The 12,886-nt window shown below is 39.7% G+C and overlaps 1 protein-coding gene and 1 long non-coding RNA gene across 7 annotated transcripts in view; one reads left to right on the forward strand and one right to left on the reverse strand.

Moving 5' to 3' along the window:
• Positions 1-12,886, forward strand: part of LOC101168886 (stAR-related lipid transfer protein 13) — a 57,611-nt gene that overhangs the window by 39,795 nt on the left and 4,930 nt on the right. For all 5 annotated transcript variants that reach the window (XM_078930753.1, XM_078930754.1, XM_023962344.2 and 2 more), the window contains 4 exons: positions 6,877-6,940; positions 10,109-11,418; positions 12,221-12,391; positions 12,664-12,823. In XM_078930753.1, coding sequence (XP_078786879.1) covers positions 6,877-6,940; positions 10,109-11,418; positions 12,221-12,391; positions 12,664-12,823 — 1,705 coding nt within the window. The remainder of the gene's footprint in view (positions 1-6,876; positions 6,941-10,108; positions 11,419-12,220; positions 12,392-12,663; positions 12,824-12,886) is intronic.
• On the reverse strand, positions 1,162-5,891 carry LOC144983687 (uncharacterized). Of its 2 annotated transcripts, none has more exons than XR_013647450.1 (7): positions 5,753-5,891; positions 4,679-4,761; positions 4,298-4,391; positions 3,841-3,952; positions 2,268-2,295; positions 2,032-2,151; positions 1,162-1,598 (listed from the first exon to the last, which is right to left on the reverse strand). It is a non-coding gene; the product is annotated as an uncharacterized LOC144983687 (long non-coding RNA). The 2 variants fall into 2 exon arrangements; XR_013647451.1 differs by having other exon boundaries at positions 1,307-1,598; positions 2,032-2,131.

Raw genomic sequence — 12,886 nt, forward strand, 5'->3', positions numbered from 1 at the left:
TTCAGTCTCAATAATCAGAAATGCACACAACCAGTTTTACAAATGCACACGCTCCGATTCACAAATGTCATTTTATGCAAACGTGAAAAATAAATTCGGAAATACACACCCTGTGTTTCACAAACACACAGATTGTGTTTCACAAATGCACACTAAATGTTTTACAAATGCACAATAAGTGTTTCTCACAAATGTGCACACTGTTTTTCACAAAAAACATTTTAGAAATTCACAATAAATGTATCAGAAATACACAGTAGGTGCTTCACAAACATGATTTTTAGGTACACATGTGATGTGAACTCACAGATCATTCGAACTGCAGAATGTGCATTCAAAATCCCGTTCTCGTTTGTGAATCTCCCCGTGTGTGTGAGAGATTTTTCTACGGTGAATATTGAGACTCATCTGACGGAGCGGGTCAACTAATCTCACCATTGGCTAGTGAATCTGTCAATCAAACTCATCGGGAAAGCAGGCGGGTTCGCTTTTAGCCAATCGAATGGCCCCTTACACTTTCTCTACGCTTTCTGCGGGTGGCAAAAGCCCCGCCCATATTTGATTCTGTACCAGTCGGTCGTTAGCGTGTTAGCCTTAGCATGGCTTGTCGGTTTATTGCCTTCGGTTGTCAAAAATTACTGGCTTGTGCAACTTTTCAGTGGACCTGGAAGCAAGGCAACAGTGGTTGAATGCAGTTGACATTGAATCCATCGAACTCTGTACTGGTCATGAGATTTAAAATGAATGTTTCACTCGGGATTGTTTGTACGTTATTCTCTTAGCTTTCATGCTAGCGTCATTTCAACACTCAGACACGGTTTTGATCATATGAAGGTGGAGGAGAAAAACCTGCAACTTCCACAGTAGGTTCTGTGGAGAAACTGGCATCACTTTGCTCCGTACCACATGGGACTACATTACCTCAAGTTCATCTCACTGTCAATCACAGATACCCAATACACATCCCCTGCTCAGCCCGAAGTCACTTTGCTTGACCTTAATTTTATTTTTTTAATAACTCAAATGTCATTGATTTTATATTGTAACCATATACATATACACCTCTTGGCCAGGTCACCCTTGCAAAAAAGATCCTCATCTCTCTGGGTTTTATAGCTGGTTAAATACTAAACAACAAAAGATGGTCATAGAACAACAAAGTGCAAACATTCACCCTTTATTGCAGAGTAAAATTCAGAGAAAACATGGACAGATTAAAACATCAAAATTTAAGCAAATGTGGAATCTCTACTGATTTGAATTTTATTTAAACTGGAACTAATTTTCATAACTTCCTTACATACAATGAAGTCCCTTGAACAATACAGCAGTATTGATTTGAACTCTGTCTTGCTCCCCTCAGTCTCTCTTCTTCTGTATGTAATTATGTCGCCTAAATTAAGTTCTAAACACACTGGACAGTAAAGATGTAGGTCCACTCCCAAACGGTCTGAATTCCACAATGGATTGATGTCGTCTTGCAGTTCCAACATTTGTGGACCCAGAAGAGGACTGTCCCATACCAGGACATTGATCCCAGGATGAGGTTCAGTCATGGATCCACTCTCCTCCCATTCAATCTCTGGAACCAGCATACCCTGACAAAAAAAAAAAAAAAAAAAGATACTGTTTATGAACAGCACTGTTTTTTTTGTGTTTTAGATTATGTAGGAACAGTGACCGACTAATAATAACTTATATTGTTGCTGGCAGGCAGACCTCATATCTCCATAACTGTTTATAATTTGCAAATAAGTGAACCTTAACAAAGTAGTGACATTAGTACATCTGATGGCTCATAATGCCATGCATTGTGATGCATTTTGAACTTGCAGATGTGCTATTCTTCCTACAAACAAACAATTTAGGGAAATTGTTTGCACCACACAACAATAATCCTTTTCATTCATTTTCGATGAAAATTCACTGTAGTCATTATGATTTCATGATACTCTTCTTGATACTTTCCACTTTAGTCAAACTGCACACAAATCAGTTGTCCAGTACAGTGAGATTAAATAAAGCATTTACCCGGGGATCAGAAACAGGGTTCTGGGTCAAGCCCAACTGCCACAGCTGATTTGGTGTCATGCTTTGCTCCGTCCTGATTGGATGGCTGTCCCACGCGTCACTAAAGACATCCAAACTGGCCTGAATGCGTGGTAGAAAAATGTAATGGCAGCAGAATACGTGATGTGACTGATATTGAGCAAGTCTTGGTCCTCAGGAGAGTGCAGGATGTTGTAATATAAACCAGTAACACTCACGAAGACATCACACCAGAGGAGCTCAATCCTGTATTTGAAAAAAAGCAAAAATAAATATTATATTGTCAGATTTATTTTTAATACATCATTCACTTTTATGTATCAGGGCTCCAGACTAACTTTTTTCACTAGGAGCACAGTGGCCCCTAACTGAAAATTTTAGGGGCACAACCAGAAAATTTAGGGGCGCATACCGTAAATCAACATTCTAACCAAATCTACTAATTTCCACTGTATTACAAATAAATACTTTAATAATAGATGCAGAAATTACAATGTGCTGTTTCTAATTCAGTGTCATATTTTATTCTGCACTTTTGAAGATGCAACATGAAGGTAAACTGACAGCACCATCGCTGTCACGACAGTACAACTAAGTAAAAATAGTAAAAAAAATACCATACTTTTAGAATAAAAAAAAGTTTTTAGTAACAAGTGATTACCGTAGTAACCTTTCGTAATTTCACAGTTTCAAACAATACTTAAATGTATGTAAATATTAGAGGATGGAAATTCATGTTGGTGACACCAAATAGGTTCAGCCAAGATGCACAATAAGCGTGTTTGAGATCACCCAGATGGACGCAACACTGCACAGATCACCTGGTGTGTGACGTATATTTTTGTTTTTGCTCCAACATCACCTGTCAATCAAAACAAAAATATCACGAGAAAGGGGTGAGAGCAAGACACCAATCAGAGCGAACGCAGCTGGAAATTTAGTATTGAACTGACTAAAAGCTGCCCTACAGACTAAAAAACAATGCATTATGGGACATGCGTCCTGATGGGTTTTTTGTAGTTCACTGATCAATTAAAATAATTTAAAATACCAACTGATTAAAAAAAGGCTACATCCATTACAAAACATTAAAATAATTATAAAAGATGTAATATCACAGCTCATACTTAGGGGGAGAGGCATATTAAAACGAAATTGAATGTTAAGGACAACTCCTAATTCCTGGTCTCTTTCAGTCTCGCTGCAGCTTCGATTTCATGCGAGTTTGAGACCCCTGCTGTACACTCTGGCACTGGTACACTAGCTGCAGGTCGGAAGAACGAATCAATAGTTCGCTTGCTCATAGCTCAGACGCACATATCAAGTTGTGATGATATTTGTCTCCGTTTCCTTCCCACGGATGTTTACGCGCGCTCGATTATCTCTAGGCCCCGCCCCTCCACATATTTTAGCCACTTGCAGTGACTTTCCCTATTCTTCTCACACGCATTGGCCGCCTCAGGCATCACTCAATGAAACGCGAGTGTGTGCTCGCGTGTGCTCCAGTCTCATGAGTATTCGCGCGAGTGTGTGTGTCTGCCTGCGTGCGTGTGCGCTCGCGTCTCATTGATGATTTCATCTCTCATTTCATCGATCATTGACGTGCTCCTTTCATGTTTAATGTATAAAAAATACGGAGGGTGGAGGAGGCAAATTTACTGGTAGCACATGTGCGACTGGGTGTAAAATTCAGTCGCACACTCTCAAATTTTGGTCGCAAAATGCGACCAAATGGACGCAGTCTGGAGCCCTGTGTATATATTAAAGCTTCTAAAACTAGGTTCAACTCACCGTTGATTGTGTGTACACTTTTCCCACAATGAAGCCGTTTGTGTCAGTTGTACGTACTGTGAGCATCAACTCGGCTATGCCCACATTTTCTCCTCCGTGATCTCCTCTCACCCTGACAATAACATGAAAATCATGTCTCAAACACATAATTACAAATGCATCGCCAATACGGTACACATCAGTTTAAAATGTAATGTTCTTATGTATGATGCCAATAAGTAGAATTTCTAGGTTAAAAAAATTGCAGGAGTGGGTTACATGTATCACTGGGGAAAAAAATGAGGTGAGAGAGACTGTTAAGGGGGGGTAAAATGTTATTCATGAGGGGAAAGTTTTAGAGTTGCCTTTGTTTATGGAGAGGAGTCTAAAAAAAGTAATTTTATTTTTGTACAAATAACCAAGTACTTATACTGCCTGATATGTGAATAAAATATTTCTTTATGAATGACATGAATACCTCAGAGGAAAGCCATAAACGTTCACAGCGTCACTGAAGAAGGCCAAGTGGGTGTCTGCACAGTTGTTGTCTGCTATCTTCTCAGGTACAAGATCTATGGAATACAAGTACAAATACTTTCAACTGACAGATGTTTACAGCGGCAAAAATGCTAAATTCCCAATTGACAGGTAAAACAGTAATACAATAGGATGATAAAATATGAAATAGAATAGAATAGAAGGGTATTTAATAATCCCTGAGGAAATTTTTTTTAAAATGGCCATCTTAAAAAAACACATAAACACACATGCATTACAAATAGAAATATCACAAAATAAAAAGATTGATAAAAAAAGGTAAATAATTGGAAAATCAGTGGGTAAAATTAAAAGAAATTACTTGTAAGATGCCCTGCCAGAGAGTTGTATTGCCTGATGGCACGAGGAACAAAAGATTGTCACGCTGTCACGCTTCAGTAATTCCTAGAGAATAAATAAAAACACAACAAACATGGATTAGATAATTTAGCTGTCTGATCTTAAATTACATAATTTTCAAATATATGAAAGGGGAATTTTTTAAAACACTCTTGCTATGATTACTTGAGCTTGTAGTAAAGAACACCTTTAAAAAAAAATCAGAGACAAGACACTGATCACAGGAAGCCTGTGTGTAATATTTACAGTAACTTCTACTCTAATCACTGTTGACAGCTGATTTCTCCCATCCGCCCTTTCTGTGACTACTTATCGACTACAAAACAGCCTAAAAACATAATGTTTGGGATTCTTGTCATTACGTCATTGGAAGTAAAGATACGGGGATTTTAGTGGCTGTCACTCTGACACAATCTCACAGGGCTGGTCAGCACAATACGGGTTCTAACGTTAGAAACTTAATGAGGCTTCTTTTATTCATCAGTGGATTCAATGTATGTTATATTTAAAAAATGCCGTTTTCATGAATGTCATATGAATTAACTTTGTTGCACAGTCCACCCCGTCTTAAAGTCTGGGTTGTGAAAATGCTGTGTCTAACTTTAACCCGGATCGCGTTTACATAAAGGCAGCACACGGAACAACTAGCTAGTTAGTATAGCATAGCATCAGTGTTAAACAAATCGCCGTCTCCAAATCAATACTTTTTATTAAACTTTCTTTGCTGCTGTAAATCCGGCATGCTTTTCCCCTTAGTTCCTTATGAATCATGTTAAGAACCTACAGATCATTGGCTATAGACGCTAGCTTGAACCGACACCGGCTTGAACTTCACTCACAGGCAGCCACAACTTGCACAGGCTAAGCAAAACAAAGCTAAGCTAATTTGCGGTGGGGGTACTCTGCAAACGACTCGGCTGCAGTGTTCATAAAGCATTCACACATGTCACTTGGCAAAGGAGAACGCTTCAACTTAGTATTCAATAACATTACAGGACGTACAACGAGGGAATGATCAAATAAATGCATTACTTACGGGCTGAGACTGATCCAGTTCAGAAGACCTCTCCGCCATGTTTGCCGCCCGCGTCCTCCCAACTGCTGTGCTGAACAGCTCCCTCCCTCGTCACTTTGAAAGTGAGGAGTGTAAGGGCCCATTCGATTGGTTAAAAGCGAACCCGCCTGCTTTGCCAATGAGTTTGATTGACAGATTCACTAGCCAATGGTGAGATTAGTCGACCCGCTCCGTCAGATGAGTCTCAATATTCACCGTAGAAAAATCTCTCACACACACGGGGAGATTCACAAACGAGAACGGGATTTTGAATGCACATTCTGCAGTTCGAATGATCTGTGAGTTCACATCACATGTGTACCTAAAAATCATGTTTGTGAAGCACTTACTGTGCATTTCTGATACATTTATTGTGAATTTCTAAAATGTTTTTGTGAAAAACAGTGTGCACATTTGTGAGAAACACTTATTGTGCATTTGTAAAACATTTAGTGTGCATGTGTGAAACACAATCTGTGTGTTTGTGAAACACAGGGTGTGTATTTCCGAATTTATTTTTCACGTTTGCATAAAATGACATTTGTGAATCGGAGCGTGTGCATTTGTAAAACCGGTTGTGTGCATTTCTGATTATTGAGACTGAATTAACTCCATACTGATCTACCATTCAAAGCGGGAAGGTTCTCGGGGAGCAGGGGAGCGGGGTTAAACGGTCAGAGGAAAAGAATGCCAGCATATTCCTGCCTTATTCCAGCTCCTGCATACTATAGCTATTCTGTACTGTCATTGTCTGCTTCTCTATGGGTTTGGTCAATACTTCAGTTGGAAAAGTCTGAAATATTAAAATGTTCTTGCCTGATAACAAGGAGCACATCAGGGTTTCATCAGCCCCCATTATGAAAGACGCTGGCACAGGCGCCTAACAAGCTGCTCATCTTCACATCCTGAGTGATTGAAAGTGGAGTGAGTGGGTGGATCTGTAGAGTTTCCTCAAGAGGGAGGGGGTTCAAGGCTAGAAGCCAGAAGTAGGGAAGAAATCGGAAGTAGGGAAGAAATCGGAAAGGAGGAGAATTATTAGGAGAAAGTGAATAGTGTGAAAGTGTAGAAGTCCTTGCACTGACTCTGTGATGTGTTTGTTTTTGCAGACGCCTGAATACTCTGAACAAGTGTTCATCCATGAAACTGGATGTCAGCCAGCCCAAGAAGAAAGTAAGTGACGTTTTTAATCTGTTAATATGAGATTTCTGGGTTCTGTTTCGTTACTCAAGTTCATTTACATTTAATCTTCATAAAATACAAAAACAATTTCAAAATTGGATTGTAAAAAAAATGCAAAGGCAAAAACTCTCATTTTGAAACAATAAGTTTACTCTTTCATCTTTCAAATTAAGGATCGAATTTTGGAAGAATGTATTAATGGAGACACCCGAATTGCATCCAGAACTGATCTGACACACAGATGCATAAACTGTCTTAATATTAGTGTTGTATCTTTCCCTCTTACATGATTCGATACATAAACAAACAACTAACTTTGTGATGATACAATAAGGTACCTAAACAGATATAATCTAGATTTAAATTATTCATGTGTTATCTAAAACAGTGTTTTTCAACCAGGTGTGCCGTGGGAAATTGCCCTCATTAACTGATCTAAAAACATTTTCCATCTCCAGGATATCAGCTCTGTGTTCATCCAAACAGGCCCTGTTAAAACACTGAGGAGTTAAGAATATGAAAGATCGTAAAATACTTTTTTCTTTGTGTTTATTTGATTCTTTTAAAGACATTTTGATAAGAATGACGGTACCGCGATTTAGCTGCAGCCACAGCTGTTTTCTGAAAAGTTCCGCCCCTTTAACTGTCTCCGCCAATCATTGAGTTCTGATTCTGCTCATAAAGTTGCTCAGTTCTAACAAAATTACCAGCTAAAGCTCGTCTTCAGCGGTGTAGTTTTCCGTGGGATCCGGTATCAGACCGTAGAAAAAGTGAACAAAAAAAATGAATCTCAGAGACACGAGTCCGTCTGCGTTCGGCGGCTGATTGCTCTACATCTCCCATGATGCATTGGGTTAAAGTGACAGCGTCTCAGCGCACGATGAGTCTCTCCTCTTAACGTCTTGAAACCACAACAAACACACATCAAACAGTTTTTAAATCTTTTAACTCAACTTTTATTACATCTTTTAAAAAAACAGCTGCAACTTCCAGCTTTTTCTACCACAATTATCACAAAAATGCATGTGAGATTGCAGAGGGGCTGAAAATCAAAACAGACTATGAGTTTCTCCTTTTTTTTAAATTTTTGGATGCATGGTGTGCCGCGGGATTTTTGTCAAATTTAAGTGTGCCGTGGCTAAAAAAGGTTGAAAAACACTGATCTAAAATGATAAATCTTTAGCTGACAAAACGTTTTTTTTCTTACTGACACCTTCTTTATTTTAAGCACTTAAAGGAAAATGTCTCTGACGCAACATATTCAGACATTCAAACCTGCCATTTGTGAGTAAACTGTTGTTTATTTGTGGTTGTAAAAGTGCGTAATATTAATTTATTCAGGGATTGTTTGACGTTCTGTGATAAAAAGGTATTATCATATTAAGCTCAAATTGACGTCTTTTTGCTCACATCAAACGCACAGAAAAAGGCAAAAACAGTAGAGACACAACAAGAAGAGAAACTAAAGTTTGCTAAAAATTGATTATTCACTTTCTGATAAATTTAATACCTTTTTACCAACATAATCTTTATATCTTTGGTTTTCAACCAATACTGCCGTTACTTTCAGTAATAGGTTCATTTTGGATACGTGTCTGTTATGTTTTACCTGCCTGGTTAATATTATTAAAATAATAAAGTGTTTTTTCCTGCTATATATTTAGTTAAATGTACATGTACGGACTTATAAAATTGTGAAAAAGATCTTCAAAAGTTCAGTGCCTGCCTATGACACTTTTAGATCAAATGTAAATATGGCAAATCAGCAGAAAAGTAACTGTTTGCAGAAATGAAGCTTCAACAGTTTTTGATGTTCTTTAGGGTCAGAGCATTGGTGAATAAGGGAATGCAACGCCAGAGGATGGCTGTGATTTCTACGTTTTTGTTAATGACTTGTTCATTTTTCCGTATTTTTCATGGTTTGTCACAATGATATAAATGGGATAGAGGAATTTGGACTAAAAGTTACAAAGGTGGCTCATTTCTGAACAGCCCTGACATTTGAGGCTCTAAAAAATGCAAGTTTTTCTCCTTCACTAGATTTTGCAGTGCAATATTTTTTTTTAAATTTATTTAAACAGGAAAAATGACAAACCTTATTATTTTATAAAAGATTTTAAACGTTTTTGAGTCGGTCTGTTTTCATTCTGTTTTGTCCTTGTTGCAGCTATGAATGCATCTCTTTTTCTTTTGCAGCTTCTGCTTATTATTATCTGCTTTCTCTATTCATACCACTGCACTACCTAACTTATCGCCCTATTTTCTTATAACAGATGTTCCAGTATTTCTGTGTTTGTTTGTCCCTTTCCAGTCCACGCATGCAAACACAAGCAAACAGATTGCGTCTAGGAGGAGAAACATAGTTCAATTTCAGAGTTTTCCAACCGGAGAGTTAACAAATTGCTGACTACTAAGGAGCAGGACAAACTTCATTATGTGAGCTGTTCAGATTGATGTCCCTTTAACAATGATGGCTACATGCTTTCATTTCCTTCTTTTCTGACATTCTACATCTGAATAACGTGATCATATGTGGTTTGGGAGTGATTCACAAATGTAGCTGAGCATCTGTGCTCGCTCCAGCTTAAATCATTGGGTCCTTCTTTGCTAAGATTTCAGTTGTTTTCATAGATTTAGATACAGCAGTGCTCCCCGGCCTTTTTTTAGGCAGCACGGATAGCCTAAAAAGGCCGGTCCAAATGAGGCCAAAGTAGACATTCGATTTTTTTTTTAATGCTTCTGGTTTCAGAAAAATATCTTTTTCAAATTAAAAAGATGAAATACATGAAATTTAATTTTAAAAATCATAACTGTGTAGGTATTTAACAGATCATGATGATTAAATTAAAACAAAATTGTTTATATGTAGAAGTTGTTTTTGATTTGTAAAATTTCAATAAGGCCAACATTAGAGGGTTTTTCCCATTAAAAAAATACATATACAGTCAATGCATACTGTATGCATTTCTATTTTCTTTTTTTTGTATGACAAAATGGCCTGGTGGTTGGGGGGCACTGGTCTTAAATATCTTTCTAGTTTCTCCAATTATTGTAGGAATATTTCCAACAAATCTGCTCAAAGACTTAAAAAATCAAGGCGTGGTTTAAGCGGAAACCTGTTGGATTATATGACAACATTTCTATTTCTTCTTCTAACAGAGTGATGATTCGGATGAAGATGATCCATTGGCTATCAGTAAAAGGTGGACGTTCGAGTGGAGCAGTCGACGCTGGTCGCGTCTGCAAGACTTCCTTTTGGACGGCACCAATGAGAGCGGCTTGACAGGTCAAGGGGAGGGGCTTCGCAGCACAGTGAGCAGCGAGAGTGTGCTGACAGACCTGAGTGAGCAGGAGATCACGGAGATCTCCTCTCTCCACAGTGAAGACTCCACCTCTGCCATGCCAGACTCCATATCGATGGCATCTCTGTCTGCTTCCTACCATCCGCCCAGAGATCTTCCACACTACAACTCCTTGCCGATCAAAAGTAGCCGCCATGGACAAGTAGGGCGGAGTAAAGCCAAAGAGTTTCTGCGTCGCATGGAAATTGTGCGCACTTGGGGGCCTTCAACTAGAAGGAAGAGCTCAAATCGAAGGCCCCCATTGGTCATCAGTGGACCGGTGTTACAGGGGGAGGAGCCCCGAGCACTTCAGATGCTTCAGTGCACACCCATCAGCCAATTAGAACAAAATCACCACAACAATGTTGATCCTTCTCCTGTCTCGCTCAATCAGGATAGCGAGGACCAGGCCACACCGAGTGGGCACTCCAGTAAAGAGGATGAGTCGCTGAATGCAGTGGAGCCAGTGGCACCCGCACAACCAAAGCCTCGGGCTGCCAGCAAGAGAAGCAGCATGTACCTGGAGGATATGGAGTTGCCTTCTCAGGGAAAGAGGACTGAAGGCCAGAGCCAGTTTGGTAAAAACCAGTTCCGTTCCTATGAAAACCTCCTCATTCACATCCCTAAAGACCACAAGCCGGGCACTTTTCCTAAAGCCTTATCCATAGAAAGCCTGGCTCCCTCCCCCGACGACAGAAACAATGGTCTGCGATCACATGGCCAAACTTCTGCTCCGAAAAATGGTCCGGGTGAAGGCTGGTGTGTCAAACCTCTAACCAAACCCCCTTGTCCTGGAGCCCCTAGGGGGAGCAGGGTGAGTGTTTACGACAACGTGCCCGGCTCCCACCTGTACGCCAGCACTGGAGACCTTTTAGACTTGGAGAAGGAGGACAACTTGTTTCCTCACCTGGACGACATTATCCAGCACGTCAGCGGCCTGCAGCAGATAGTGGACCACTGGAGTCGCAGTGTGCTGCCCGAGGGGGAGGCGGGGGAGGAGGAAGGGGAGGGCAGGACCACCCCCAGCGAAGGCGAGAAAGACGGGGTGTCCTTCAACGACACAGACTCGACGAGTACAGGTCGAGAGAGGCGGGACTCTGGAGTCGGTGCCTCCCTCACACGACCACGGTGAGCAGCCACTCCAGCCTTTGAAGACCCACTCCGATCATCTGTTGATCTATTTTCAAAGCATTCCAGGGATCAATATTTATGATTTATGATTAATAACCTGTGTCTGCAGAGCAGCAGTAGTTCACCTTGTTCATATTTTTCAAACTGCATTTCTTTGTCTGCCCCTGATTCACAACAATTTTATTAAAGTGATACATAGAAATGCCATTTTGAGGTCAATCTTTATAATAGATGCCCTCCATTATCAGCAAAAAGCCATGAATGCATGTTAAAAACACAATTTTCATTGGAGTGGGTCTTTTAAATATGACTATGATTCATTGCATTGCAGCTTCAAGCACAAATATTTATTTGCTTTGGTGAAAAATTAACCAAATATTTTAAAGAATACAGGACATTTTTAGTGTATTCATTATTTTTAATTTTCTTTGTAAAACTGGAGCAGATTATGTTTTACCATTCAAATATGCAAATGTGTGTTATCTGGGATTTTACTGAATGCTTAAGTGTGCCGAAATTTTCAAATACTGCACAAAAGACATCCCATAAACCAAGATAATAATGGAAATAATGGAAAAATAAAATGCTAAAACTGTAAATATTAAAATGTTCTTTTGAAATGATTGATTCTTTAAATTGATTTGTTGGATTGTATCACTCAAAGTCGATAAGATGTCCATCTTATTTCTACCCCAAGTGTGTAAAGCAACAGCCAACAATCAGGATTATGAAAGCATTGAATTGATAACAAAATCCCAAATTGCATTAATATCAACTGAGTCTTCTCCACCCACTCCAGCGTTCGATGGCCCAGCTTCCGAACCTCTCATCATTATGACCAGCCAGCATCCTCCCTGCAGATCAGCAGCCAGTCAGCAGGCCAGCTCAGCTTGCTGCAGAAGTTCTCGTTGCTCCGCCTCACCGCCATCATGGAGAAATACTCCATGTCAAATAGACATGGCTGGCAATGGTGGGTACAACCCGACAAGAATTCAAGCAAAAGATTTAAAATGTTCAACGTTCAATTTGTCTTGTTTGGACTTTTTTCATTTTTTCTTTAGTGTTTGCAAAGTTTTGTATCCACAGTCTTCACACCTGCTGTTTCATGACAAACACGAGTATGTCCCCATGTTGTTTACAGCCTGTCTTGGTGATTTTTATTGTGCCCCCCAGTCAAATTCCTGTTGACCAGCATGTACATGAAAGGATAAACTCCTTTAAATGTGTTTTCGTCGCTTCCAGGTCTGTGCCCAAGTTTATGAAGCGGATGAAGGTGCCAGACTACAAAGAGAAAAGTGTGTTTGGAGTCCCCCTCATCGTCCACGTCCAGCGATGTGGGTTTCCACTCCCTCTGTGTTTACAACAGGCCTTCAGCCACCTCAGAACACACTGTCTGGACCAGGTTACAAACAACTTTTACAAGTCTGGCTACAAAACATTTTGTTGTCGTCGAAGCAAAGCTGCA

The sequence above is a fragment of the Oryzias latipes genome, chromosome 14 (genome assembly GCF_053564925.1).
Source record: "Oryzias latipes strain Hd-rR chromosome 14, Olatipes_Hd-rR_3.1".
Taxonomy (NCBI): Eukaryota; Metazoa; Chordata; class Actinopteri; order Beloniformes; family Adrianichthyidae; genus Oryzias; species Oryzias latipes.